At 54.9% G+C, this 26309-nt stretch overlaps 1 protein-coding gene across 2 annotated transcripts; it reads left to right on the top strand.

Moving 5' to 3' along the window:
• Window positions 1-1432: 1432 nt before the first annotated feature.
• LOC144725042 (microtubule-associated protein RP/EB family member 3-like) lies at window positions 1433-26063 on the top strand. 2 transcript variants are annotated; one of them, XM_078604482.1, is made up of 7 exons: window positions 1433-2018; window positions 18951-19095; window positions 20633-20778; window positions 22271-22469; window positions 22840-22979; window positions 23332-23484; window positions 23619-26063. In XM_078604482.1, the coding sequence occupies exons 2-7, from the start codon at window positions 18975-18977 to the stop codon at window positions 23682-23684; spliced, it is 825 nt and encodes a 274-aa protein (XP_078460608.1). In that variant the 5' UTR covers window positions 1433-2018; window positions 18951-18974; the 3' UTR covers window positions 23685-26063. The 2 variants fall into 2 exon arrangements, with proteins under 2 accessions (XP_078460608.1, XP_078460609.1); XM_078604483.1 differs by lacking the exon at window positions 1433-2018 and adding an exon at window positions 12242-12342.
• Window positions 26064-26309: the final 246 nt, after the last annotated feature.

Consider the following 26309-nt stretch of genomic DNA (forward strand, 5'->3'; position numbering starts at 1 on the left):
GAGGCTGTAAAGTTTGTAGCGGTTTGCTCGTGGATTTTAACGATGCATCTAATGATTAATGTGGATTCTCAAAGCGTTTCGATACTTGTGTCGAATCGCGTTTGTAGGAATATATATTTTTAGTACTTGCATATCATGGGTTTAGGGGTAATCGGGCAGACGGAGGAAAGTGGAAACAAACGACGAAATGTGCAGTGTACACACACGTGCTATCTCTGCCCCATGGATCGTGACGATTTAATGGGCTTAGGGGGAGCGGTGGCACAGTGGTTGCAGCGCTGTCGATCCCATCAGATAGAGATGGTCGCCTATCCAGCCTCAACTCTGCTCCGCGTCCAATATCTGATTCCGATCGGGGTGCGTGCCAGTGCTGAATCCTTAAACCCCGATGTTTTACAGTCGCCTGCATTTGAACCATATTTTGGGCCCCACACCAGTAAAAGCCAGCCTCTGTTGTTAGCGGTGTGGAATGTGTACCGACGGTGTCGGTAAGGTGGAGAACTGAGACACGTGGTGTCACTGGGAGGGAAATGCGAGTGGGAACACCTTTATTCCCTGCACGTCAGGTTTGTTTAGAGACCACCACTCACTGTCGGAAAGACCCTCTCAAGATTCCACGAATTCCAAATCACTTGGGCTTGGGGTTAGAGGGGGGAGGAGTAGGGCTCTTGATGGAGGCCACGAATGCTGCCTATGTTGGAGTGGCCTGGAAAAACCGCAACGATCAATAAACTATTTCGAAGTATTCAACCTCTGTGAATCCACTGCTGGATGAAGGCCTCCTCGTTGCAGTGACAGCCACGGTGGTTGTTGGGCCATACTTGACGATGGTTGGTGAAGGGTGGGCCCAAGACCGGCTCCGATGTCACTTCACTCGTCACTGATGTCAGCCGTGGCCTGGAATTTCACTCGAGACCACCTGGTATTCAGCCCTGTGAACCACGATGTGGCCCTTCTGCAGCATAGGCGGATACGTGAGAAGGTCGGATATGCAAACATATCTATAAATATGACCGTTATACCACCAACATCTGCAGCAAACCATGGGGGGAATACTTGATTGTGATTTCGAAGTGAGCGAATGCACGCGAGATTAAGAACGCCTTGCCGTGTGTGACAAGGTTTCGGATTTGTGAACAAATCGTAAACTTTGGCGTTGTCCTCTGGTCTAACACTGTTTGAGACGAGGCTCTAAAGAAATCTGTCTCTGGTGTGGACCAATAATTTTCAAAGACAATGCCATCATACGCTACCACTGGGCGCGCAGTGAGTGGCGCACGCCTGCACGCTCATTGATTAATCGACGCCGAATCCTTGTGAAGGGTCAAGAGTGCCGCCTTCACTCCACGACCACTCGGTGCACGCGTGGCCACGTGCGTAAGGGCGGCTGGGACGGGCGGCCGTGGTTAGTAGCTGGATAGAGAGGGAGAGAGACGCTGTTTGACACAAGTGTCAGTAAGTGAGTGTGCGAGTGTGAGACACGGAAGCCTTCCGTATCCTCCTACCCCGTGTCTCTCGCCACCCCTCCGCTCCATCCCACACGGATGTAACCCAATGGGCTTCACTTGAACCCCATGTTCAACTCCGATGAGATCTCGCCGATTGGCCGCAGCGAACATTCCCCCCCCCTCCGACTCGTGTGCTGGGCTTTGGCGATGGTCGGCAATTGGCCCAGGCTGAGACGAGAGTCGTGGTGCCAGGGGGGGCTTGGCGTTATTCGCAGAGGTCTGCGCGCGCACGCCGCCCCTCTCACGACTCGGCAGACGACCAAGGAACATCTTTGACTCGGGCGTTGAGAGAGAGAGAGAAAGAGACTCCCTCGAGTGAGCCGACCGGCAAGACGACGACGGCGACGGCCGCGCCAGAAACTTCAGAAACTCCGCCTCGTCTCGCGCGCCGCGGGCACGCGTCCCCATCTCGATCCCTGCGCGCCGCGACCTCGTCCCGTCTCATCCTCACACCCCACCCCCCTATCTCGTCTCGGCTCGCCCCGTCACGTCGTTGACAGCAAGCTGAAGGTGAGTTAGTTGAGTTAGTTGTCCGAGACGGCGGTGACGCACGCGCACGCACGCGCCCAGACTTTTGTGAAAGTTTTGGACCTGCTTCGTGGCGCTCTGATACGTGACCATGGGGGGTTGCAAGCTCAGCAAGAGGGTTCATGAACACGTCTGTGTGTCCACGTTTCGGCGGCGTGTCCACGTAATACGTGGAGCTCGATTTTTTCCCCGGTTTCCTCCCATTAATGGCATTGGACAAACATCGGAATGTCGCAGCAGTACCCCCTCCTGCATCATAACCCGGGTAAATAATCAACACAATCGATGTATGGATGGAAATGAAGCGATGCTCGGAGCCACAGCCATAGCGATTTGTATACTGGACGTGGCATGCCGGGCGCGAATCGATTTTCAGGGTCGCTGACCCGGATGGACCCGGCTGAAATTAATCCGTGGTACTGTACCGATGATGATGATGATGATGGTTGTGGGGTTAAGTTTCAACCGACCGTGAACGGGGGGCATTGAACTTAGGACTTTGCGGTCACTAGCCCCTGGAGTTGTGCCCGTCAATCACGGGCCGTGGGGTCGGGGCGTGACACGGGGAGAGTGAACTTCGTTCGACTAGCGAAGCCACGCGGCGGACCGTCGGACTCGCGTTTCGTGGCGACGACCCTCCACTGTGAGAGTAGTCCGACGTTCCGGGGAAGTGAGACGCACCCACAGAACGTCTGCCCCCGTGTCAACAAAGTTGTTCCAAATCTATAACAGCAGCAGCAACAACAGCGCGTTACGTATCTGGTCTCACGCACCGGCTTATAAGACGCAGCTGGACGTATGCGCGTTATATTGCAGAGGAATGGTGCGTCTTATAATCCGGTGTATGTCGTCAACATGTGTTGTCACACTGGGCTGGCCGGGGCGGGCGTTAGACGCCTGTCGTTGGCTGTTGGGAGACGCAAACTGGACTCGGGCAGGACTCGTCACGGATAGAATGGGTAACAAAAAGAGCTTAATCGCTTATCGGATTCCTCTTGGTCACGGTGGAGTGGCAGCCAAAGGGGGGGGGGGTGGAGGAACCCCGGAGGACGTGCGCCACGGAGATGGAGCGATGGTCGAGATCGACGTCGTGCGTGCAGGGGCTTGGCTCGGTTCATCCAGCAGTGGATTGGCCGTAGCCGGTGATGACAACGATGACATTTCAAATAATAATTTTCACTGTCATCGTCATCACTCGGCCTATCCGCTCTACTATATACAATAGTTATTGCGCGTGATACGAGCCCCGTTTACAAATCGTAGGCGGGATGGGCGCGTGCCGTTGGGGCTGGAGTTGGTTGGGGGTGAGTCCGATGCGTCTCAACGGGCTCCCTGCGGTTACAAATTGTCTACGGCGATGATGATGAGTGGTGGGTGTCAGGTGAGTCGAAGGCGGGCCGGTGAGTGTCAGGTGAGCGGTAAAGTCTGACTTGTGGGTCAAATCTCGTCACCGTGGGAGATGTTAACTACCTCGCCTGGTCTGCAGGAGGTCGTGGGTTCGATCCCGACCCTGACGCCCGCTGCTGCTGCTGTATATTTGGAGTTTGCGTGTCTCTCTCTGTCTCCCCGTGGTCGCGTGGATTTTTCTCCGGGTCCCCTTCGGTTTTTTCCCCTCCACATTTAGAATGAACGTCACCAGTTTAGAGTATTTTGCTGCAATAAATGTCCACGCGATGATGATGATGATGATAAGCCACTTGGCTGGGCTATCATCTGTGCTCGCTTCTGAAAAAGAGCTGAATAGCTCAGTGGGCTTTACTTGCTAGAATAAAAATAGTTGATAGATGCCGGTTTTGTGTGAGCGATTGTGTTGTGGGGAGCGGCAATGTAGTGGTTTGCACGCTGTGCTCCGAACCTGGCGACCGAACCTGGCGACCCAGGTTCGATTCCCACTCACTGCCAACACCAGTGACGATTATCTGAACCGGTCATGGGCCTCTCCTAGGTCGACTCAACCTCAAATCAGTACCTGCTGCGATGTGTAAACATCGGGAGACAAAGGCGGTCGGGCGTGGTGCTGGCCACCCCACCCCCTCGTGTGCGTGCCGGCTTTCAAAGGAGCAGCTTGTTAACAGCACTTGCCCCGGCAGTCTGTCAAGGCTACACGGGGGGTCTTTGTCAAGTGTCTGTAGGATGGACCGTCCACTCCGACGTGTCTGCATTTCGCCAGGGATTGTGATCGACTGGTGTGGGTCGTTAATGTTCATGCGCGCACAAGCGCATCACTGCCAATTAAGTAAGTCCCCTGAACGTTTCTTAAGAAAATCCGCGTGTAAGTTTGTTTTTGTTTACTTTGGAGAACATTGCTTGTTCAAGTCTACCGTGTGACGTCACATCACATCGACACCCGTGGAAGAGTAGGCCAAATACCCCCCGAGAGGGAGCTCCCTCCAGAGTCCTGTGAACACAGAGAATGTGTGAACGCGAGAGACTGTGTTGTTGGTGTTGTTGGAAATACGAACCGTAGCAAAGAGAACATATCAAATCGCATGTTTCCTTTCGTAAAAGCATCACAGAATGTATGCATATGCATGGTTGTTCTTACGCGGGCGTGTATTTTAAATGTATTTACTGTTAGGCTGTGATTTAATTGGAAGTAATAAGACATTATGGGCTTAGGATAAAACACACCCACGCACACACGCAAAGATCCCCTGGATAGCCCACACAAACTGTTGAAGTGCTGTTAGCGAGCACCTATTAAGACCGGCATCGCACGCAAGTGGGTAGGTGGTCAGCACCACGCCCGGCCGCCTTTGTCTCCCTTTCGGCGATATTTACACATCGACCTAGGGGGGGCCCAGGACCGCTTCAGATAACGGTCACTCGTGTTGGCCGTGAGCGGGAATCGAACTCGGGTCACCGCTGCGCTACCGCTCCCCGGCATACACTCACACACACACATAGATATGCCGACGTGCCCAATGGAGTATCCTGCTGCTACGAAGATGAAATGGCAGGCATAAACCACTGTATCTGAACCTATAATTAGCACGGAGTGCATCGCACACATGTGCCACTTGCCTGGCACCGCAGGAGGCAGCGCGCGGACAAAGTGGACTGATCACAAACGCAACTGACGTCTGGTACGCGAAGAGGCATCAATTACGATGCCCAGTGACGCAGCGTGTTGTGCATTGTACAGCCCTTGGTCACCACTGTTGGTGGAGGGCCGTGTCAACCATCCGGCTTGTTTGACTGGGCAGGCGCGGGCCGTCGACGTGGGAGCATAGGGAGTGCAGCACAACAGTGGGTTTCGCTGCACTGCCCTCTGCTGCCCCCAGCGTGGCGGCAGCAGCGCTTTGTCGATCCACTGCTGGTGGTGCCACCGCCAACTGAGCGCACCATCAGAACCTCGTCGCCAGGCCGATGCGCACATCTCCTTCATGAATGGGGAATTCAAGGCACACGCCGCAGTAGTGCGACTGTGGCCATGCAACCCAAACTATGGGGCCATATAGAGTAGACCCGTAGACACATACAGATACAGAGACCAAGAGAGACACACGGAAACCCATAGAGATACACGAAGACCCATAGAGATACACAGAGACCCATAGAGATACATTAAAGACAAGCCGCAGCAGTGCGATTGTGGCCATGCCACGCAAGCCACGGACCGCACAGTAAACCCACTCACTGTGGTCTGCGCTCTTTCAACGCAGCAGCAGCAGGAGGAGGAACAGCGACACGACACGAACTCTCTCTGTCTGCTGAAGCCCTCTCATCGTGGCCAGCAACGGCAGGACCTCGACATTGGCGTCGAGCTCCCGAACCACGCTGCCATCATTCGCATGACTCGAGTAGGATCCATTGCTGCATGGAAACTTCCACACCGTGTCAGTCGCGGGGTTGTTTGACCATACTTCCCCATCGGTTCAGACACCAAGCGCTGCTGATGTTAGCCGTGGCCGGGAATCGAGCTCAGGAAACCAGGTTGATAGTGCAGTGCGATAACCACTGGCACTTAACCCCTTGTCGTCATCATCAGCCATGATCTGTCCACTGCTGGGTGAAGGCCTCCCCAAACCGTCACCATCTGTGATGATGTCACAACGCAGCAGTCCATCAAAATCCCACGCACGAGACGATTCCATGGCTCCATCTCCGCGGCGAACATCAACTCGGGCGTGCAGCCACTTGCGTGATGACTAATGTGACACAATTCAACGCCACCCGTATTTATTATATTGCATAACGGCCTTAACGTAATTGACGAGCAAGCAGCGTATTTCTATGGAGACACGGCCACAGTGCGTTGGAGTGTGGCGTATATTGACCAGTTTACTAAAACCAGGTGTCAGCCAACGGCTGCGACCATTGAGAACCCGGCTTAGGCTTAGGTCCGTGAGTCTGCGGATCTCTACGCGAGCTGTTGGGAGGTTTGCGAATCCCAGCGAGATAAGAGATATTGGCACTCGAAATGTATCGCGGCAGAATGATACTGCTGCAGCTAAGCTTGGGCCCAAAGAGTGACCAACGTAGAATTAAGGAAAATGTTATACATAGAAGACAACTTGACGATGCAGATAGTGATGAGAAGGAAACTGGCACTATTTGGACAACAGGAAAATTAAAAGTGCGTTGTTCAGGAAAGTGTAAGAAACCGGAAAGAGAGAAAGACCTAACAGAGAATGACATGACGATGACATTAAGAGCTTTGTGACAGAGAGATGTGGGCACCACTTGAGCACATTGGCACACTTGGTAACACGTGACACCTACGGGCTCTCTGCCCCGTGGATCGTGATGATCATGAAGCCCCAGCAAACAGTGGCTTCCAGTGGCTTCCAGTGGCATTCGGTCGAGTAAGTGTGTGCGTGCGGTTATCTCTCTTCTCTCGAGCGGTGGTGCAGCGGTCAGCGCTACGCTGCGCTATGAACCCGGCCACCCGGGTTCGATTCCCGCTCACGGCCAACACCAGTGACGATTATCTGAACCGGTCATGGGCCTCCCCTAGGTCGACTCAGCCTCAAACGAGTACCCGGTGTGGTGTGTAAACATCCCCACTGGGGAGACAAAGGCGGTCGGGCGTGGTGCTGGCCACCACCCCCTCGTGTACCGTTCCGGCCTTCATAGGTGCTCGCTAACAGCACTTGCCTCGACAGTCTGTGAAGGCTACACGGGGGGTCTTCGTCTTTGGTGCACCGTGATCATGAGGCCAGCGTGGCCCCATTGGCTGCGCCACGAAAGGCCGCTGCTGCTGCGGTGCTGCGTGATGGTTACGGGGCGTGATGGTTATTTATTTTATTTCTAACCACGTGACTTTACCGAAATAACCAACGAGTAGAGTAGACGGCAGTTAGTCGATCGGCAGGTCGCGTTGCAGGTGGGGCAACGTGCGTGTGCCCGCCACCTATTCCAAGACGTCTGGCCAGTGTGGAAGAGTAGGCCAAATACACACTCGAGAGCCTGGCGAGGCCCTTTCCGCCAGCAGCAGCAGCAGCGTGAGCAGGAAGTTGCAGGGGCTGCGCCTTTGAGCAGAGTCCATGCCCAAGCGCGGCATGCCACTGAGTGGGTGGCTGCGGCGTGCCCGTGACTGTGGTCTGACTCACTGGCATCACCCACCCGGAGGCTGAGGCTCGCTGCTCGGTGTATCCTGCCCGCACAGTGCCTGTCGCCTGTGGATTCCCCCTCGTTCATTGTCAAATCGCGACGGTGCCTTCCCGCTTCCCCAAGGCCGCGGCACGTTGCTCGGCTCGATCTCTCGGTCAGATGAAGGCGCAGCCCCTGCAACATCCGGCTCACGCTCTCCGCTGGCGGAAGAGCCTCCGCCAGAGGGAGCTCTCGCGAGCCCCTGGAGAGAGAGAGAGAGGGGGTGGGGGGTGGGTGACTACTTCCACGCTGGAAGATTGTCGACGTGCTGAACGTGATGGAATGCTTCTCTGTTTCTTTTGTAAATAAAATAACTCAACACATTCTTCAATATCCTCTGTCTCTCTCTCTCTCTGTCCTTCCTGCTACCTGTGCACAAATCCAGTTTCGGTATTTCTCCCTCCTTGCACCTCTGCACTGGAATCAACATTAATTTGTACATTAAGCAGCACTGCCCATAGACTCAGTGCTGCCCATAGACTCAACACTGCCCACAGACTCAACACTACCCACAGACTCAACGCTGTCCATAGACTCAACGCTGCCCATATACTCAACACTGCCCATAGACTCAGTGCTGCCCATAGACTCAACACTGCCCACAGACTCAACACTGCCCATAGACTCAACGCTGTCCATAGACTCAACGCTGCCCACAGACTCAACACTGCCCATAGACTCAGTGCTGCCCATGGACTCAACGCTGCCTATAGACTCAACGCTGCCCATAGACTCAACACTGCCCATACACTCAGTGCTGCCCATAGACTCAACACTGCTCATAGACTCAACACTACCCATAGACTCAACATTGCACCATAGACTCAACGCTGCCCATAGACTCAACACTACCCATAGACTCAACGCTGCCCATAGACTCAACACTGCCCATACACTCAACGCTGCTCACAGACTCAACACTGCCCATACACTCAGTGCTGCCCATAGACTCAACACTGCCCATACACTCAACGCTGCCCACAGACTCAACACTGCCCATAGACTCAACGCTGCCCATAGACTCAACTTTGCCCATGGACTTTGAGCAGTCCCCCTCATAAAGCTCCTTGCATTCATCTCTTGAAGGCTCACCTCTTCACCATTGCCCACACTCTTCCTTCCCCTCGCCCCTCCACTTCTGCCCTTCCCTGTCATGATCCCTAAGTACCCCTCGATCCCAGTCATTCATTCCTCAACTCTTGCACGCCTCTGCCATCTACATGGTTATTTTATGATACCGTTTTTGTAAACTATGCTAAGCTCCTTGAGAAAAAGCACTCTATAAATATAAAATAAGATAAGAGGGGTAATCTATAATAGGCGATGTTTCGGGCAATGCCCCTTGTTCATAGCACATTGTTCCTGAAGCAGTCATTTGGCCAGAGAGCTGTACATGTGTGCGTTTCGTCACCTACCCAACGTATTGATCGGTGAGGATATTTTTGTTAATGTAACATATATCTAGTATGTACATGTGCACTGTCTGAAGTCCAACGTGATAATCATCTTCACCCTGCGAGCCATCTCCATCTGCTGGGGACCGCAACGCAAACAAAAAATGCGTTACGCCGGCCAAGACAAAATATCCAAGAACACGTCGGTTGTGAGATGGAAAGCGCCGCTGGGCACGTGTGAACGGTGTCGTCGGGAAGGCCCCGGGTCCCTGACGCCAGCACGGATGTGGGAAGGCGTCGCGGCGAAACCTGCGCTGATGCAGCCGGCCGACAAAAAAGGCCTCACTCAGGTCGCGGAGACACGTCCGTCGTTCCAGCGTTCAGGACAAGGGCGTGGAGCGTGGCTCCGCGAGCCGTGGCTGTGATGCGGGTTCACACGGACCCAGGCCCTGTAGCGTGACCTGCCTTTAAAGAAGCGGGGCGCTGGCGGGGGGGGGTGACAAAAGCTCAGCAGTGGAGGGCACGACAGAGTAAATGTTAAACAAACTTCATGAACAAAAATAATATCTGAACAGAATGAGTAACGATACGATCGGCGTTCGTCTATCGTGCATTCTGCTCCGGTTCTCACCCCCCTTGTGTGTACGATTCCCATCGCTGAATTTTACACATTTTTTCGGACAAACGTTTTATGGCTGTGAGAATGTCGTTGGGGGGCTGATCATTCAACAAGGGGTAACCAGCCCCCCCCCCCATCTTTGACTCTACGGCCCCCCCCCCTCCGATGAGAGCGAAGCATTCGCTGGGATTTTGGTGGAATATTTTGGCAAAGGTAGCGTTGTCTATTCCGATGCAAATTTTCGTTTAGAAAAGTCAAGTTGGTGAGATGTGTTTAGTTACTTTGCTTGTTTACCAAGTGGGAAGTCTCAGGACTCTTTTTCACGAGGACCCTGCCAGGTTTTCGCAAGAGCGGGCAATGATTGCTCCGTAGAGTATACTCCAATCGAGTCATTCTCGGGAGCTAAGCGGGGTTGAGCCTGGATAGCGCTGCCATGGCTTCGAAGAGGATCTGCGGGATTGTTATCCGACAATTGTTGTGACCAGAGGTGAGGAGCCTACAGGCCACTGGGCGTCTATGTCCTGTGGCTTCATGGCCAGTGGTCACGCGAGGCGTACCACTTTGAAAAGGCCCGCAAACGATGTTTGTCCATCACTGCAAGCAACTTATCCGCACTGTGCTTTAAAGTTCAGCACGCCCAAGTCAGAGTTCTGAGCGCTCGGCGACCACGCGCAGAAGTTGTCCATCCGCTTAATGAATGTGCGCCCGTCTAAGGAATCGTGAAGTCCTGTTCGGCCCTCTGTGGGGACTAGGTTCTACGCCGTAGGCTGTGTCTGTGTGGCCTGCCGGCCGGTCCCCGCACGGAGGGTGCCGTACGCAGCACGGCAATGCTGCGGACTCGATGGCAAGGAGGGACATGGGGGGCCCCTGTGCAAGAGGCCCCGAGGCACCGCCCCTGAGCGGGCTGCGCTCCCCGCCAGTTGCGTAGCCACCGAGTGTGCAGGCGGTGCAACCGCACAGTGGCGCTGGGGTCGGAGGGTCTTAGACGTCAGGCTTTGAAGATGAGGGGGAGGGGGTGGGCAATTGAACAGCCCTCCCCCCCCCTTCCCCGTTCAATTCCTTGTACCGGCGCCCACGCCAACCACGCCACTACCTCCCTGCGTCGCAAGCGGCCGTGGAAAGTCATCCCGAGACTTCTCGGCAAAGCCCGTGGCAGGAGCTTCTGAGCCCCGGCGTGCGTGGGTCCCCCGGTAAAAGACTGGCAGGCTCATTGCCACGTCATCCATTTGGCCATCACCGTACGCGCGTTCACGCAGAATCGTCACCGACCGCATTCGATAGATCGAGCGTGCCCGCGGCAAGACCGCGGTGGAATGTGGAGGAGCTCTGCAGATTCCCGGAAGCCAAGAAGGGGCTGAGCACGCGTAGCGCTTGGTCGGCACAGGGCATCGTTGTACTGCACTGGTGTCCACCTGTAGTCGCAATGGTGTCTCACCTGGCTGAATGTAAAAGGATGCATACCTGCCTGCTCTGGTCACCGAGTGGATTAGCCGGTTTTGAGGTTCGGATTAGGTGCTAAGGGCAAGCCCCAACCGATACCTTACCTGCACGGTTTAATCTTCACGTTGGAGCAATATTTAAGGAGATTAACACTTATGGGATTGCAGTGACAGGTGTGTACACCCACAAAATAACTTTCCGCTTACATCATTAAAGCTGCTGTTTCGTTATTAGTCCGTTTGGATGCGAGGAACGTCATCCAAACCTTTAGCTTACGACAACAACACAATCACTGGGCTGGCAGAAGTGAAAATAGAAACTGTTCTCAGCGTTAGTCTATTTTACGGGGTGCGCCACGCTGCCGAGATGTTAACTACCTCGCCTGCTATGCAGGAGACCGTGGGTTCGATCCCAACGCCTGTTCCATATTTGGAGTTTGCATGTATCTCTCCCCGTGGTCGCGTAGATTTTTCTCCGGGTCCTCCGGTTTTTCCCTCCACATTTAGAGACGCACGTTTAGAGTATTTGGCTGCTATAAATGTCCACGTGGTAAGCCACTTCGTTGAGCTATCATTGGTGGCCAGGTGGCTTCTGAAAAAGAGCTACCTAGCTCAGTGGCCCTTACCTGGTGGAATAACATAAAATGGTTTTATATAGTTTTTTTTCCACAAGGCACACGAGTTAGAGACATCGTAATAACCGTTACGAAACGTCAGTGGGTTTGAGCAGGACACGTCACGGCCAGACGGGATGCTGCATGCCGGTGGTCGGGACCCACGGTGGCTGGCGGCCAAAGGCCCTGTGAGCCGGGCACGAGGCGGACTGCCGCATCGCCGAGACCGCGAGAGGCGGCGACGGCATTGGAAACCCTTCGCCGAGAGCAGTGGGTGATGGCACATGGCTGCTGCCGCTGCTGTTGCTGCTGATGATTGAGACGCAACGTGGAGAGTTGTTTTATGTTTGTGCCAATTAGGGGAAGCTTTAGCAGCCACGCCAACCAGGAATGCAAAAGGGCGGTGCAGGCCGCACGTGTTGAGGCGGCAGCTGACGGTGGCTCCCCCCTCGCCACCACCCCCACCACCACCGCCGCCACCACCACCGCCACCACCGCCACCACCACCACCACCACCACCGCCGCCGCCACCCCGACCCAAACCCTCCCAGCGAGTTCCCCGCTCGCGCTCGGCCGCGAGCGGCGTTTGACGCGGCACGGAAGCCCCTCGAGTTCCAAGCTCCGAGTTGATTTCGTGGAACCGCGGTGAGAGCTCAAGGAGGGAGGGGGGTAGAGTCCTCGTTCGCGAGAGTGACTCCTCGGGTCACCAAAACAATGACAATAGCGTAAACAAACCAAACATTTTAATTAAGAAAAAAATATAAATTCTTGTACACGAAATGATGCCAGCGGGAAATCGGCACAAAAAATCAAGAGAAGTCGACAACGTTGCACGACCATACGTCAACGTTAAATAATGAATCCCCTGTAGCGTTACGAGTTGCCTAATAAGGCAGACTCGTATGCGCAGTCGCGTTGAGGTTCTCTTTACGCTTCCAACTAAGGTAGAAGTCGTTCGTGCCTTGGCTCCTCTGGCCGTCCGTGCGTGACGGGGATGGGGTGAGGGAGGTCACGGCAACTCGTGAAGATGATCCGGTATGGACGAACCGATCGTACTCAGCCGCGTGCCTCTTCGGGACTCGAGAGAATCAGGCAGAGGTGCTGCTGCTGCTCCTGCTGCTGCTGTAGTTGTTGCGATGATTTACCCAGGAAAGCCTCGCTGTGTGTAATCCAAATTGAGCACTTCGTGGGTAACGCCTCGTGGGGTTTTAGCGCTGATGATGATTGATCAAAGGTGTGGCCAAAACGTGGGCTGCAAACCGGAGCGAAATTGTGTGCTGGAAAAAAGAAATAACGCCGACATGTTCGGCCCTGACGGCTCGCGCGAATGAGGCGGATGGACAAACGCATTGCGGACGGCGTTCGATAAAAAGTCCCAGCGAGGTCCAGAGGCGTTCGCTCCGTCTGTCCGTGCCGCATTTTGTAGTCGTCCTCGTCCTCCTCGTCGTCGTCGTTGTTGTGTTAAACGCACGTGGCCTGGGGTCGCGCGATAATGCGTCTGTCTGTCTGGGGCACCGCGCTGTCTCGGGTCGTGACCTCGCACGTGTCGCGCGCTGTCTCTCCCGCCGCCGCCGCCGCGGCGCGCGCTGTTGACGCCAGCTCGCAGCAGCAGCTGCTGCTACAGCTGCTGCGAGCCGCAGCTCGTGGGGTTTTAAAAAGGAAAGGCGCCACGTTCAGAGTCGTCGGTCCGCGCTGGGTTCGACTCCCGACTCGGGCGTCTTTCTGCGTGGAGTTTGCGTGCTCTCTCTCTCTGTGTCTCTCTCTGTCGCTCCACCCTCTACTGCAATGGGTGTCCTCCGCTTTCCCCGGCTACCTCCGATAGCGAGAACGAAACACGAATGGTGCAACTGGTATCGGCCAAAACATCCCAACGCTGCAAAGTTGACCCGCAGACGTACTCAGCTGGGGTCACGTGCGGCAGCCACGTTGCTCGCTAACGCAAAACAATAAAGTGAGCAGGACTCTCCTGTGAAGCAGTCTCGAGACTCGGTGAGGCTTTGCTGGGTGGACACGCGTCGTCATCATCATCATAGCATCACGTTGCCACAGCGGCGGGGGTGATGGTGAGCAGCGCACTGGGCTTGCGACCCAGAGGTCGCCCGCTTCGATCCAATGTCCCGGCGCGGCAGTTGAAACGATGCTGCAAGTTTCCTAGACCCCCCCTCCCCGCCACAGCCTCTGTGCACCCAGCAGAGTAGACGGACGTCTTCACCGCGGTCAGTCTACAACGGGCAGCTCGCTTTGCCCCCCCCCCCCAGCGAGGGGGCCCCGCTAATGAGCACCGAGGGGCCCTTTGGCTCGCGCACCTGTGCCGCTGCATCAGCAGTTTAGTTTCCTTCTTCTTTCCCTACGCCTGTTCAAAAATACAAACACGCTCGCCTCCGCCTATTAGTGCAGCAGGAACAGTCGTCGACGTCATGAGCAGCAGCAGCCACGACCAATCCACTGCTGGATGAAGGTCTCCCAAAGCTGTCGCCCTCTGCCGTGCTTCCTGCAGTGCGACATCAACGGAGCGCATCCACGCAAGCCGACTAAATAATGGCTCCATCTCCTTGTGGTCGTCCTCCCTCTCTCTCTCGGGCGCATTCCGTCCCTTGGCTGCCACTCCGTCCTCGTAGTCTCGACCAGCGGCCACCATCCCGTGTCGCCATGACGCGTCCTGCCCAAGCGCAACTTTCTCCTCCTCGCACTCACGGTGTGATGGTGCCTCGAACGCGCGTGCGTTCTCGAGTCCATGCCTTCCCTGCCTGCCTGGCCAGCGCAAGCACAACAACGTACCCACCTCCCCACGCGTCTTTGCGCGCGTTCCAACCTGCTGTTCCGTACTCCGTGTCGACGTCCGTGTTTATGATCCACCCCGGCTCAGCAATAGGAAGACTTATGGGGTGGTGGTCGTTGTGGGGGGGGGGGGCGAATATTGTGGCGCTGAGAGGCCAAGGAGGCCGCAGCGCGTGGAACGGACCCTTCGGGGGCCGGCCGGGTGGAGGCGGTTCAGCACGAATCGCAGCCAATTCCCGCGGCACTGCAGCCTGCAGCCGCGCGCATCACAGCAGAGCCTCTTGGTTAATCCTCCGAGCAAATGGTAAAGCCACGCCGCCTCTCACACAAATTGAAGGCGATCAAAAGCTCGCGGCGGTGTCACGGAGGTTGTGTCGTGAGCGCGTGCGTGGGGAAGGGGGGGGCGAGAGTGCCACGTCACAGGCTCGGAGTTGCGATGAGCGCCACGTATTCTGGCTGCAGTGTTCACGTCCTCGGGGGACTTTCTGCCGCTCAGCGCTTTAAAAAAACAATGGACGTCGTTGTCTCCCCCACCCCCACCCCACGTGGGTTTTAGACAATATTCTTAGGTTTTTTCGGTAAAGTCACGTAGGTAAAACATCAAAATTAATGAAAATAAAATAAAATAAAAACAAAAATCACGACGTTTCGGAGGCAACACAAGTCTCCGTCATCAGGTGGGACCGTCACAGCCAGATTAGCTGCATCAAGTGAGGCAATGATTCAAGATGTAATCCCTTATAAGCAAGTTGAAGGGGGGAGGAGAGGGGGGGGGGCTCATCAGAATGTGGTAGCCAATGAATGGAACGTATCGGGAGGGAGGGGGGCGGGGCTCAAAGACAGCACGGAATGCTAAGTACAACGCATCGGGAGGGGGAGGGGGGGGCCAAAACAATGGACGACGAATTGCGCCATCGGCGTCGAGTCATCACGACATGAATCATCATCCGCTCCGAGCTCTCGCTCAGCGGCGTGCAGCCCGTCCTGCTAGAGAGCGGCTCGTGGAAGCGGACACCGCAGAGCTACCTCTGAGATCCCTTCACGTCACCTCTTGTCCACAAAAGGAGGCAGCAATCTCCCACCCTCTCTGCCACCAAATTGAATCGATGTTTACATTCTCACGGCTGGAATGTAGGCAAATTAATTACAGAAGCGAACGTAATGCTACGTTTTTTTTTAGTAAGGCATCACGTGAGCCATGCACGCGCACGGTTCATTTTTTTTCGTCGTAGTTTTACAAACGTCGGGTTGAGTCGCCAGGCCTTCCGTCACGCTTCACTCTGACCAACATGTGACTCGGTTGTCACATGACTCGGAGTCACGCGTTGACAATAGCCCTGGGCACGGCGGGATTGCTTTACGACGTCCTCCAGCTGTGAGCGTGCGCGATGCGTGCTGGGCACACTGCCGGGGAGGCGTGTCGCTAGCTCCGTGCGCTCTTGGCGTCGGCATGAACTTCACACACGCGGGCCGGTCAGGACAGAGAGGGCATCTTCCACGTTCATTTCTGGGTAAACGGACACTGCGGTGAGAATCACGCGAAGAGTTTGCCCGTGACGATCTCCGGTTGAAAGAGATTGCTAAGCTCACACAGGAACAAGGACAGAGAGACCCTTTTTATCAATCCACACGCTTCCCAGACTCTAAGCCATCTGTGTCTGTGTGTGGCCTTGTTTTTACACTGTGGGGTGCTATTGGTGTCACGTGATGAGACTAAGATAATGTTCATTGGGAACTCTCAACGCAAGCGGTGCACCACCCCGTGACAGAGGTCGTCGCCAGAAGCTGACGTCACAGATATAGTTCTGAATTCGATAGTCTTGAACCGGATGCAGGGCCGGATTAACGCAGTGGAATTGCGGGTTGCAGGAATAATACAGCTGTGTACACGAGCACCGTGATACGTCCTGTAGATGATTTTGGCAAATAAAGCCATGGCCTCGCGATGTGTTTTACTCGCAGTTAGGTACCGATGTTCATTTAAACTTTGGAGCGGTAAAAGCCACAAATCTAGACTGAAAACTCATTTCTTTCGAACTGCTTTTTGTATTTAGTTTGTTGTACTTCCCCAGTACCTCCGATTAGCACGGTTGGCAATGTACGGTGCGAAAGAAGTTCAACGTACACACAAATACAATAAACAAAGCCGGAAGTGAAATCACCGAGCGGTTGGTTGGAAGGAGTCGTGCTTGAGGCCAGCAGACAACGTTCACTTCGGGACACGGGGCAGAGGTCGCAACCGGGTACCCGATACCCGTGCCCTACCCGATACCCGGCTACCCGTACCCGGCCGGGTACGGGTAGACCGTGAGTCACTGGTGAGTCACCGTTTGTCACTCATTTCCCAACGTCTTGTCTCTTCTCACAATTCAAGTTCCTAGAATCAACCCACCCGCGCCTGCAACATGGCTTCATCCCAGAGGTCGCAATCAGGTACCCGATACCCGTACCCGATACCCGTACCCTACCCGTACCCAGCTGGGTACGGGTAGGGTATGGGTACGGCCGGGTACGGGTACCCGTTTGCGACCCTGGTGCGGCCGGGTATGGGTACGGGTAAGGAATCAAAACCCGTTTGTGACCTCTGACACGAGGACAGCCTCTGTGGACCCACCGGGACTGTCCCGGCCACACTGGGACGTTTTATAGCAGTCACGGATCCTGGGGGGTGGGGGGGGGGGCAATGGGGTCAATCTTGACCCCCCCCCTCCCCCCTTGACACCCATAAATTTGCTATGTTATTGACATTTACCAACCAAAACTCATTGAATGATTTAACATTTAATATAGGGCCCTATTTTTAAAAGCTTAAATTTTCACCACTGGCCCCGCTCCCACGCCTTTTGAAGTTGCTAAACCGACCCTCTCCTTAGTAGCCTTAAGCCATGATGAACTCCCAGCCACTGCTGCCGAACCGTGTTTCATGGGAGAGGGGGTTGCAGATTCTTGGCATGCAACCAAACTCACAGCACCCCCCCCCCCCCAGTCCAAACCCTCGCACACAAAGCCACCGATGGCATTACCGCGTGACGCACGTTTCTTCTCTTTGGAAAGGAGGCAAGAAAACAAGAAACACTGTGATGTTCTCTCCCCGGCTCGGTAAACAGGCTGGGTGTTGACAGAGGGTGAGCGAGCGAGCGGGCGGGGGGTGGATGCAGAGTGTCGCTGCGGGCCAAGCACCACGCGAGTTCCGTGCGACGTTCCAGCAAAAGAGGGGGGGGGGGGTAGAGGGCTCTCGGAGAGAGCGGGCGGGGAGACGGACGCACGAGGGAGAGTTTCTCCGTCTCCCGATTGCCGCCAGGGAGCAGTGCTCGTGTCATCGCCACCCAGTGAGGGTGACCCACAGTAGAAGAATGTGCGAGAGGACGAGTGCGGTTTGGGCGTTCTCTCTTCGGCTGGGTGAAGAGGCAGACCTGAGCGGTGCGTGTGGTGTGTGGTGTGTGTTATGCGGTGTGTGGTATGCGGTGTGTGGTGTGCGGTGTGTGTTATGCGGTGTGTGTGTTGTGCGGTGTGTGGTATACGGTATGTGGTGTGCGGTGTGCCGCGAGTGTGGTGTGTAGTGTGTAGTGTGTGGTGTTGCGGTGTGTGGTAAACGGTGTGTGGTGTGTAGTGGGTGGTGTTGCGGTGTGTGTTATACGGTGTGTGTGTGTGGTGTGTAGTGGGTGGTGTTGCAGTGCATGGTGCGTGGTGTGCGGTGTGTCGCGAGTGTGGTGCGTGGTGCGTGCTCAGTCGCAGGATCCTTTTAGGGAGGCTCCTGATTTCGGGTTGTTTGGCCAACGCGTACAGTGCAAGGCCACCACAACGGCGGCGTGCCGCGCAGGCGCACAGAGTCTGCTGGAGTTTAAAAGCAGGCGGTGGTGTCGCCCTGTGGTTTTTGCACAAAGTTATATGCAAATAATTGTAAAATTTGGCAAATGTGGACCGTGACGCTGGCACACGCAGCCTCATATAATTTTTTTTGTCAAGCCAGAGGATTTTTAACAGCCACTATGAAGCTCACGGCACGTTTATTTTTTTGTGGTGACGCTGTACTCCCGCAGTATTAACCCGGGTGGTTGCTGGGGTCGAACCGTGAAAAAATAATTCGCAAAAAGCGGCGAACAGTGCCACCGCTGGGCCATGAGATGAGGGCGAGAGGACCATTGGACACGAGCGGGGCATTTATCAATGGACCGCCCTGCACAATCGATATTTTGCCAGTGAAGCTCCCAAGCATTGGAACGCTTTGCTAATGAGACATTCCGAGTGGTTAGCTACATTTAGGTCTGTTCTTGAAAACTCGCCTCTATTAAACTGACCTTTAACCCCATGGGCTGTTTACCTCGCAGGTTCCGTTTGTTTCGTGCTTTACATACACGGTGGTGTATTGGTGGGATCTATGGACAAAATGCGGCAACTTCACAAATGTAAATCATCATCGTGGTTGTTGTTGTTGTTACGATTACCGTTGTTTATTAATCGTTTGGCACTCGCAGGGCGTCTCCGCCGCGGGGCTCACGATGGCCGTGAATGTGTACTCGACGTCGGTGACGAGCGACAACCTGAGCCGCCACGACATGCTGGGGTGGATCAACGACTCGCTGGACCTGTGCTACGGCAAGGTGGAGCAGCTGTGCACCGGTACGCGGCGGCGCCGGCAACTCTCATTACGAACGCGGTGCCACGGTGGGCGAGATGTTAACTCCCTCGCCTGGTGTGCAGGAGGTCGTGGGTTCGATCGCGACCATGAAGCCTGTATATTTGGAGTTTGCGTGTCTCTCGCACCGTGGCCACGTCGCTTCTGAAAAAGAGCTACATAGCTCAGTGGGTCTTGGCTGGTAAAATAAAAAACTGTTTATAGTTTTAATAAAAGCACGCGAGGCGTTGTTCTGGAAATAGCTTGATCGGCCACTGTTTAATGTATGATTGTAATGATGACTTTATTGGAAAATGAACTGCTTACGTAGTTTTTTTTCTTATAGGCTGATTAATATTCTTGGGGGGTTACCAATAGCCGTCATTTGCCACTAAGTGACAGTGAGGTCACCACGGCACCTGTGCCAGGCCAGGTGCACTTTGAGGCCACGTGAAGTGTCGAAGGCTCTCTGACAGGAGGTCTCGGGACAGACCCAGCAGGTGCCATGGTTCGGCTGACTGAGATTACTGGTGGATGCACACCAGCTGTACCCCCCTACTGTGCCATCGTTTTAGCAATGCCATAGGGTTGGCATAGGGTCTTTGTGCTTGCGAGTCTTGTCATATCCCAAATTCCAAATTGAGAAAGAAGTAATAGTGTAGTTTACTGCTCTTTGGGTCTTTCGGTAAAGTCACGTAGTTTACTATCCGCGGTTTCTGTGTGTGTGGTCACTCCGGCGTCACGGTGCAGATTGCAGATTTTCATCTGGACGACAACCAAATCACAAAAATATATGATTCATCCGGTAACTTGTGTAACAAACTCCAGTGACTTAGACGTTTAACTGTGTCAGTCACAACGCATATGAGTGAGTTCCCAAACTTGTGGCGTAACTTGCACACTTACGACCCTTTGTGAGTCCACTGCTGGATGAGGGCCTCGTCGCACCGCGTGGTAAGTGTGTGCCATGTGACCATACTTCACCATGCCGGGCAGTGCGGGTTGGTGAAGGTGGGGCGGAGGAGAGAAAAATGTGATTCTCTACGCTGCCGTCTGCTGCCCATCGCGTAGCCCAGCAGCAGCATGCCGGCAGCCCATCCAAGCACTCTCCAGGGTCACCACCGCTTAGCTTCCGAGATCTGGGCGTACGCGTTCGAGATGATTGGGTCGTATGCGGTGATTTATGAGGCATCTAAATATCCCAGGTTTCCTAGAAAACGTAATTGAGATGTCATCATGGCCAAGGGGTTGGTGTTGCTAGCGGCACTTTCGGCTGCCTTAGCCTCGCCCCCAATGCTGACGTTTACACACCAGGTACCCATTTAAGGATGAGTCCACCTGGGGGAAGCCCAGAACCGGTTCGGACATTCACCACCGACGTTGTCGGTGAGCGGGAATTGAAATTCTAGATGGGGCCGATTCCGTCCGATTCGGTCGCTGAAGCAGGGAAATGACGAAACGATCGAAATTGAGAATGTCTCCATAAGAATCCGCACGCGTGGCTCCGCGCTGATGGCGATCGCTGTCCCGTCGGGCCCGCAGGTGCGGCCTACTGCCAGTTCATGGACATGCTGTTCCCGGGAAGCATCTTGCTCAAGAAGGTGAAGTTCCAGGCGCGGCTGGAGCACGAGTTCATCCACAACTTCAAGATGCTGCAGGCGTCCTTCAAGAAGCTGAACGTGGACAAGGTGAGAGGGGGAGCTGCCACAAATGAACCGCAACACCTCGCTGGTCTCGCCGAGGAGCATAAACCATCACGTGGTCTACGGTTATCCTCGCAGCAACAGTTGCTTTTGGCTGGCCATCGAACAAAGATGGTCACCGCATCGCGCGCTTTTCAGACTCGCTTGTGCGGCCGTCTGGAATGCTCTTAACTTCCGATATTAGGAAGTCACTTGGAGCTAAGCACTTTTAAATCATCATCTAGGTTGAAAACCAATTTCTTTCGAACTGCTTTTTGTGTTTATGTTATTACCCTTCCCCCACACCTCCGATTAGCATGGTTGGCTACGTATGGTGCGAGAGACGTTCAACATACATAAATGTAATGGCTACCACACCGGACTTGCAATGCAGAGGTCTAACACAAAGCTCCCTTCTATAGTCAGCAAGAGTTGTTCGCCAGCAGCACCTATGAAGGCCGGCACAACACACTTGGGGGTGGGTGGCCAGCATCACACCCGGCCACCTTTGTCTCCCCGATGGCGATGTTTTTTACACACCACACAAGGTTACTGGCTTGAGGCTGAGTCGACCTCGGGGAGGACTAGGACCGGTTCAGGTCTCAGGCACGCAAAGCCACACGACTGCGTGACGCACACACTTCTTTCATAAGGAGGCAAGAAAAGGAAACTGCTGTTTCTCTATGCAGCTCAGTCAATAGGTGTGGTGCTGACAGAGGGGGGCAAGCGAGTGGAGTGCTGCGGCGCCAAGCACAACACGACGCCGCGTGATGTTTGACGCTCTAGTGAGCGAGTGAGAGACAGAGCAGCTCTTTGAGTCCGTCAGTAGCCACTGTGTGCTGGTATTGCTGTCACAGTGACGCCGCTCGCCACTGTGACAGCACCACTGGACTCGCAGTTCAGAGGTCGCCGGCTCCATTCGATCTCCCGGCGGCGCGGCGGTTTAAACAATGGCACGAGTTTCTGAAACCCCCCGCCCCCCTCCCCCCGTCCCCCTGCGCCCCCCCACCCCTCTTGCCCCCCACCCGCCTCTGCCCCCCCCCCCCCAGCGGTATGAATGAGTACGCCGCAGATAGTCGACCGGCACGTCGTGTGCGGTGGGTTAAAGCCTGGGTACTCCCTCCTCTTCCGAGACATCTGGCCATTGCGTGGAAGAGTAGGCCAAAGTAACCCCGAGGGCAATGGTTCCTCACCATCTCTTGACCCGCGGTTCGCCGTCAGCCTTACAACTATGTCCGCGGACACGCGCGCCTCCAATTCAGCCGATTTATCCAAGGCCAAGACAGCTGTAGATCGTAGAAGGCCGCTTCGCACGGCACAGCGGACCACCTTTGGCCCGCCGCTCTGCTGGAGGGGCCCGCTGGAGGGGCTCCCTCTTAGTGGAGGGCCTCTCGCGAGCCCCGGGGCACGAGAGGCACTTGCAGCGCCGCCGTGCCTCTGCCTCTTGCACGGCAGCAGCTTAACGCCAACTCCCGTGCGGCGCCGCGCACTCCCGCAGATCATCCCCGTGGACAAGCTGGTGAAGGGCCGCTTCCAGGACAACTTTGAGTTCGTGCAGTGGTTCAAGAAGTTCTTCGACGCCAACTACGACGGCAACGAGTACGACGCGCTGGGCGGGCGCCAGGGCCAGGATGTGCCCCCGCCCCCGATCCCGGGCCAGCAGATCTTCAACAAAGCCAGGGCCCGGCCCGCGATGGGTGGGTAACGCCACCCGACCGAGCAGGCGCTTCACAGAGCTGGGGGCACGCTGATGAATTCACCAGAGCTACTACACTGATCTGATAACGTCTCCTCTCATACTCACATACACACACACACCACAACAACAACAGCCACTCTTGGCCGCTAAATAACGATGAAGTTGCCAGGGCCGCTTGCGCCAGGCAAGGCACGCTCTGAGGCTGTCACGTGAAGGGTGGGAAGCTCACCGCTGGCGGGAGGTCACAGGGGAGACGCAGGTGTTATGGGTTGACTGGCTGGGATGCTCCACCTGTGTTTCCCAAACGTGCGTGGCGCGCACGCCACGCTGACCCCTCCTCGGCTTGTCCCCCATCCCTCTACGCGCAGCGGCCGGGAGGCCATCCCCCGCCGGACCGACCGGGCCCCGGCGCTCCAGCGGCCCCCCGACTCGGGGGACCCCCCTCTCGCGACCTCGCAACGGCACCAACGAGCAGGAGAACGCCATTGCCGCCGAGATCAACAACGAGGTGATTGGCGTGCGGCGCCCGGCCCAGAAGGCCGCGGCTGTCGCTGCGCAGCTCTCTCCGTGGTGCGTTCAGGATGCGTGCCCCGCGTGGTCTTGGGCGCGACGTCCGACGTTTTAGAGAGGCGTCGTGTTGACTGTTGAGAATGGCATGCGGGCTTGGGCAGGATACGTTGAGACTCATTATGAAGCGGCCGAGAGAGCGCCCCGCTGCGGAGATGGAGTGATGAAATCGGCTCTAGACCGATCGTTGCATCGCGAGACCGTCAGCAACGTTGGCGGCCAGGGGAAGGCTTCGTCCGGCGGTGGATCGCTCACGGCCGATGACCGTGCCGATTGGCGTGCTCGTGCGACAGCTGGTGGACCTCAAGGAGAAGGTGGACGCCCTGGAGAAGGAGCGCGACTTCTACTACTCCAAGCTGAGGGACGTGGAGCTGCTGTGCCAGGAGCAGGACGAGGAGGAGGAGCCCATCGTGCGGCGAATCCTCGACATCCTCTACGCCACGCAGGTGCCCCTCTCTCTCGCCCCCCTCCCTCCCTCCCTCCCACCCCACCACGCTGGTGCCCCTCCCCCCTCTCTCGCCCCCCTCCCTTCCACCCCGTCACGCTGGTGCCCCTCCCCCCCTCTCTCTCACTCACCCAGGACGGATTCTCGGTGGACAATGTTCCCGAGGAGGAGCCGGAGCCCGAGGAGCAGGACGAGTACTGAGGACGACGCCGTCCGCGTCGCCTGCGGGTTGTGGATTCGCGACGTGGAGCAGCGGCGCGGTCTCAGAGTGAAGATTCAGCGGCGGCAGGAGTGGCAGCTTCCCTTGGGAGTCTCATCAACACGTTGGAATTAAGAAGATTAAGGAGGTTAAGGAGGCACTTGTGCCCACGAAGATGGTCTTTCCCCACAACGCTTCTTCCTCTCTGCTGCTACTGCAACTTCACTGTGCGTTATTTTGCGAACTATTGAAGTTAAACATTAAATCCCACGAGGAGACGTCGCTGTAACAACCGAGGTTTGTGCACGCACGTCCACCACATTGTGAGGATAGCCACAACGTCGTTCTCATGATTTGATGCTGTCTCCGTGTCCGGTTTTATCCCGATTGTATCATCGCCGTTACGTTATCGAACGCAATTTTTATTCCAAGCGTCCCCGGGGGCCACACCGAGCCTTACAGGGGCCACACCTCACCTTACGGGGGCCACCAGCTGAAGGAACCCAGCTGGAAACAAGTGCCACTGTTCACCAGAGACACTGGAGTCATCGGTCGATGCTGGAACTTCCACCAGTGGCTCAGGACCAGCAAATGATATTCGCGCCGCGTGATGCTCGTCTAAGCAAGAGGACACTTACACGTTTATAACTTTTATCGATTTTTTTTGAGAATCTGTTCATTTTTTTTTCTTCCCGGTTTTATTCTGATCGCGCGACCGGCAGAGCCGCGCGGCCCACGAAGCTGCTGTCACAGAGCTAGCGCCGAGATCCCTCTGACAGAGAGACGACTTTCTACAAAGCCGCACACAAAGGAACCCCCAGTGGTCCTTGCGAGTGCGACAGCTAACTTCACGACAGTGTGAGCCTGCGGACGGGCAGCGCCTCCGCTCTCCTTCTCCCAGCTTCTCGCCCGGCAATTCCACCTCGTCACAGCGGCCGCTCGCGTCTTGGCGTTGTGGGCCCTCTGCTCGGCAACCGTGGTTTAAAAGAAAAGAGAAAAAAAACTACTGCGGGTATCAATCGTCGCATCTTCATTTTTATGCCTTTAAAAAATGTTTTGGTACAAGGTATTGCGTCGCCTTGCTGAATATAGCTGCAATACGGTCGGTCTCTTTTACGTTCTAGTAGTAGGGTATGATGAAACACTTGAATAGGAAGCCTTCTAATGGAACGACGGTGACACACACACTGTAGAGAAAATGCACTTTTGTAATGCCGCAGGCTAACCATTGCGCCTGACAATCAAATGTGTCGTTTGCTGGCTGGGCCTGGCCGGCACACGACACAGACACGGCCCTCGCCTCTGTCCTCAACCCGCCAGGTACTCGCGCCACTCGCCCCGCCGTTCGTCTCCAGAGAAGAAATGCATCTCGGTGTCCAGGGAGAAATTTCTCGCTCTAAACATATTGTGGGTCGCTGGTGGGCCGTTGTAGGTGGCTGCGTGCCGAGTAGCCATGGTCCGAACGAGGCGTACAACGAGATGTGTCTTTTGAGGGGTGCAGGAACATTTTATGGGTTGCCGACCCGGACAGACCGGGTTGAAATTATGCCCTGTGGATATCATCCCAGTCGGTTGAATGAGTAAATGGGCGTCACGCGCGTGTGAGCGTCGTGTGAATGTGTTGGGAATCTCACGTAATGCCGTCCGTGTGGATATCGTTTTTCCGATAAGACGTGCGGTATATATCGTCGTTGATTTCTTCAGCCGAAGCCGATTTCGCCTGTTGTGAGAGTTTTGTTATTTTCACTGGGTACCTCTGTCATGCCTCAAGGGAAAGGGTTTGGCGGCATTAGTCGTCGTGTTATGTGATGGCTGAATGGTACGTTCTGCGTCGTCTTCAGTGGTTTAAAAAAAACACAAACTTGCGTCGAAAAACACGGTAAAATACTGATTGATCACGTGATTTAAAAAAAAACGACACTAAATGTGATTTTAAATATTTTAATTATTAACAATAAGAATAACTTAGCCATTTGTCAAATCCACGACTGGACAGGGCCTTCCCATGCCGTGTCTGTCATGGGAGTTGTTGTTTATTTTTAAGGATCGATTCCGATGTCACAGTCTTAGCCGTTGGCCAGAATCAAAGTGAGGCCGCCAAATTAATTGCGTCGGGCTTTAACCACCGCACCACCCTTCCCACCGAGTGCCATCACGTTCCAGCCACCATTGTAACAGTCGGGGTCGGGGGTGTACATTTGCAGATTGAGACATTGCACTGCATAATGTGAGCAATACACTTTTGAGGAATCTGCACCATATCCAGTATTTTCTGAAAATGTCTTCCTCTCCACCGACCATGGCAAGCCTTGTTGGAAACTTCGGAAAATTGTGTCTTGACAGGTTTTAAAAATTAAATATTTAAATGGAGTAAAAACAAATGGATGCAGAGTTGTATCTGTTTCTTTTTTTCATCTACGCAAGTAACAAATATGCAAGCAATATTTGTCCCAGAAAGTATGACACAGGTCGACATTGAAGAGGAATTCTACTCCAGCCGACAATGTATGTTTGAGAAATGTTTTGGAGTTCAGCTCTTTATTATGTTTAGGGGTTTCAATACCACAAAACATGTTAAGGCAGAGACCTCAATCCCCATTGGCTGTTTGATGAACATTGTATAAAAT

Source organism: Lampetra planeri, chromosome 22, assembly GCF_965212315.1.
Source record: "Lampetra planeri chromosome 22, kcLamPlan1.2.h2, whole genome shotgun sequence".
NCBI lineage: Eukaryota > Metazoa > Chordata > Hyperoartia > Petromyzontiformes > Petromyzontidae > Lampetra > Lampetra planeri.

Excerpts from the sequence above, each read along its gene's own strand:
- LOC144725042 (XM_078604482.1), top strand. The coding sequence starts at position 18,975 with ATGGCCGTGAATGTGTACTCGACGTCGGTGACGAGCGACAACCTGAGC. Across the intron at positions 22,470-22,839 it reads CAGGGCCCGGCCCGCGATGG|CGGCCGGGAGGCCATCCCCC; the intron begins GTGGGTAACGCC and ends CTCTACGCGCAG. Across the intron at positions 23,485-23,618 it reads ACATCCTCTACGCCACGCAG|GACGGATTCTCGGTGGACAA; the intron begins GTGCCCCTCTCT and ends TCACTCACCCAG.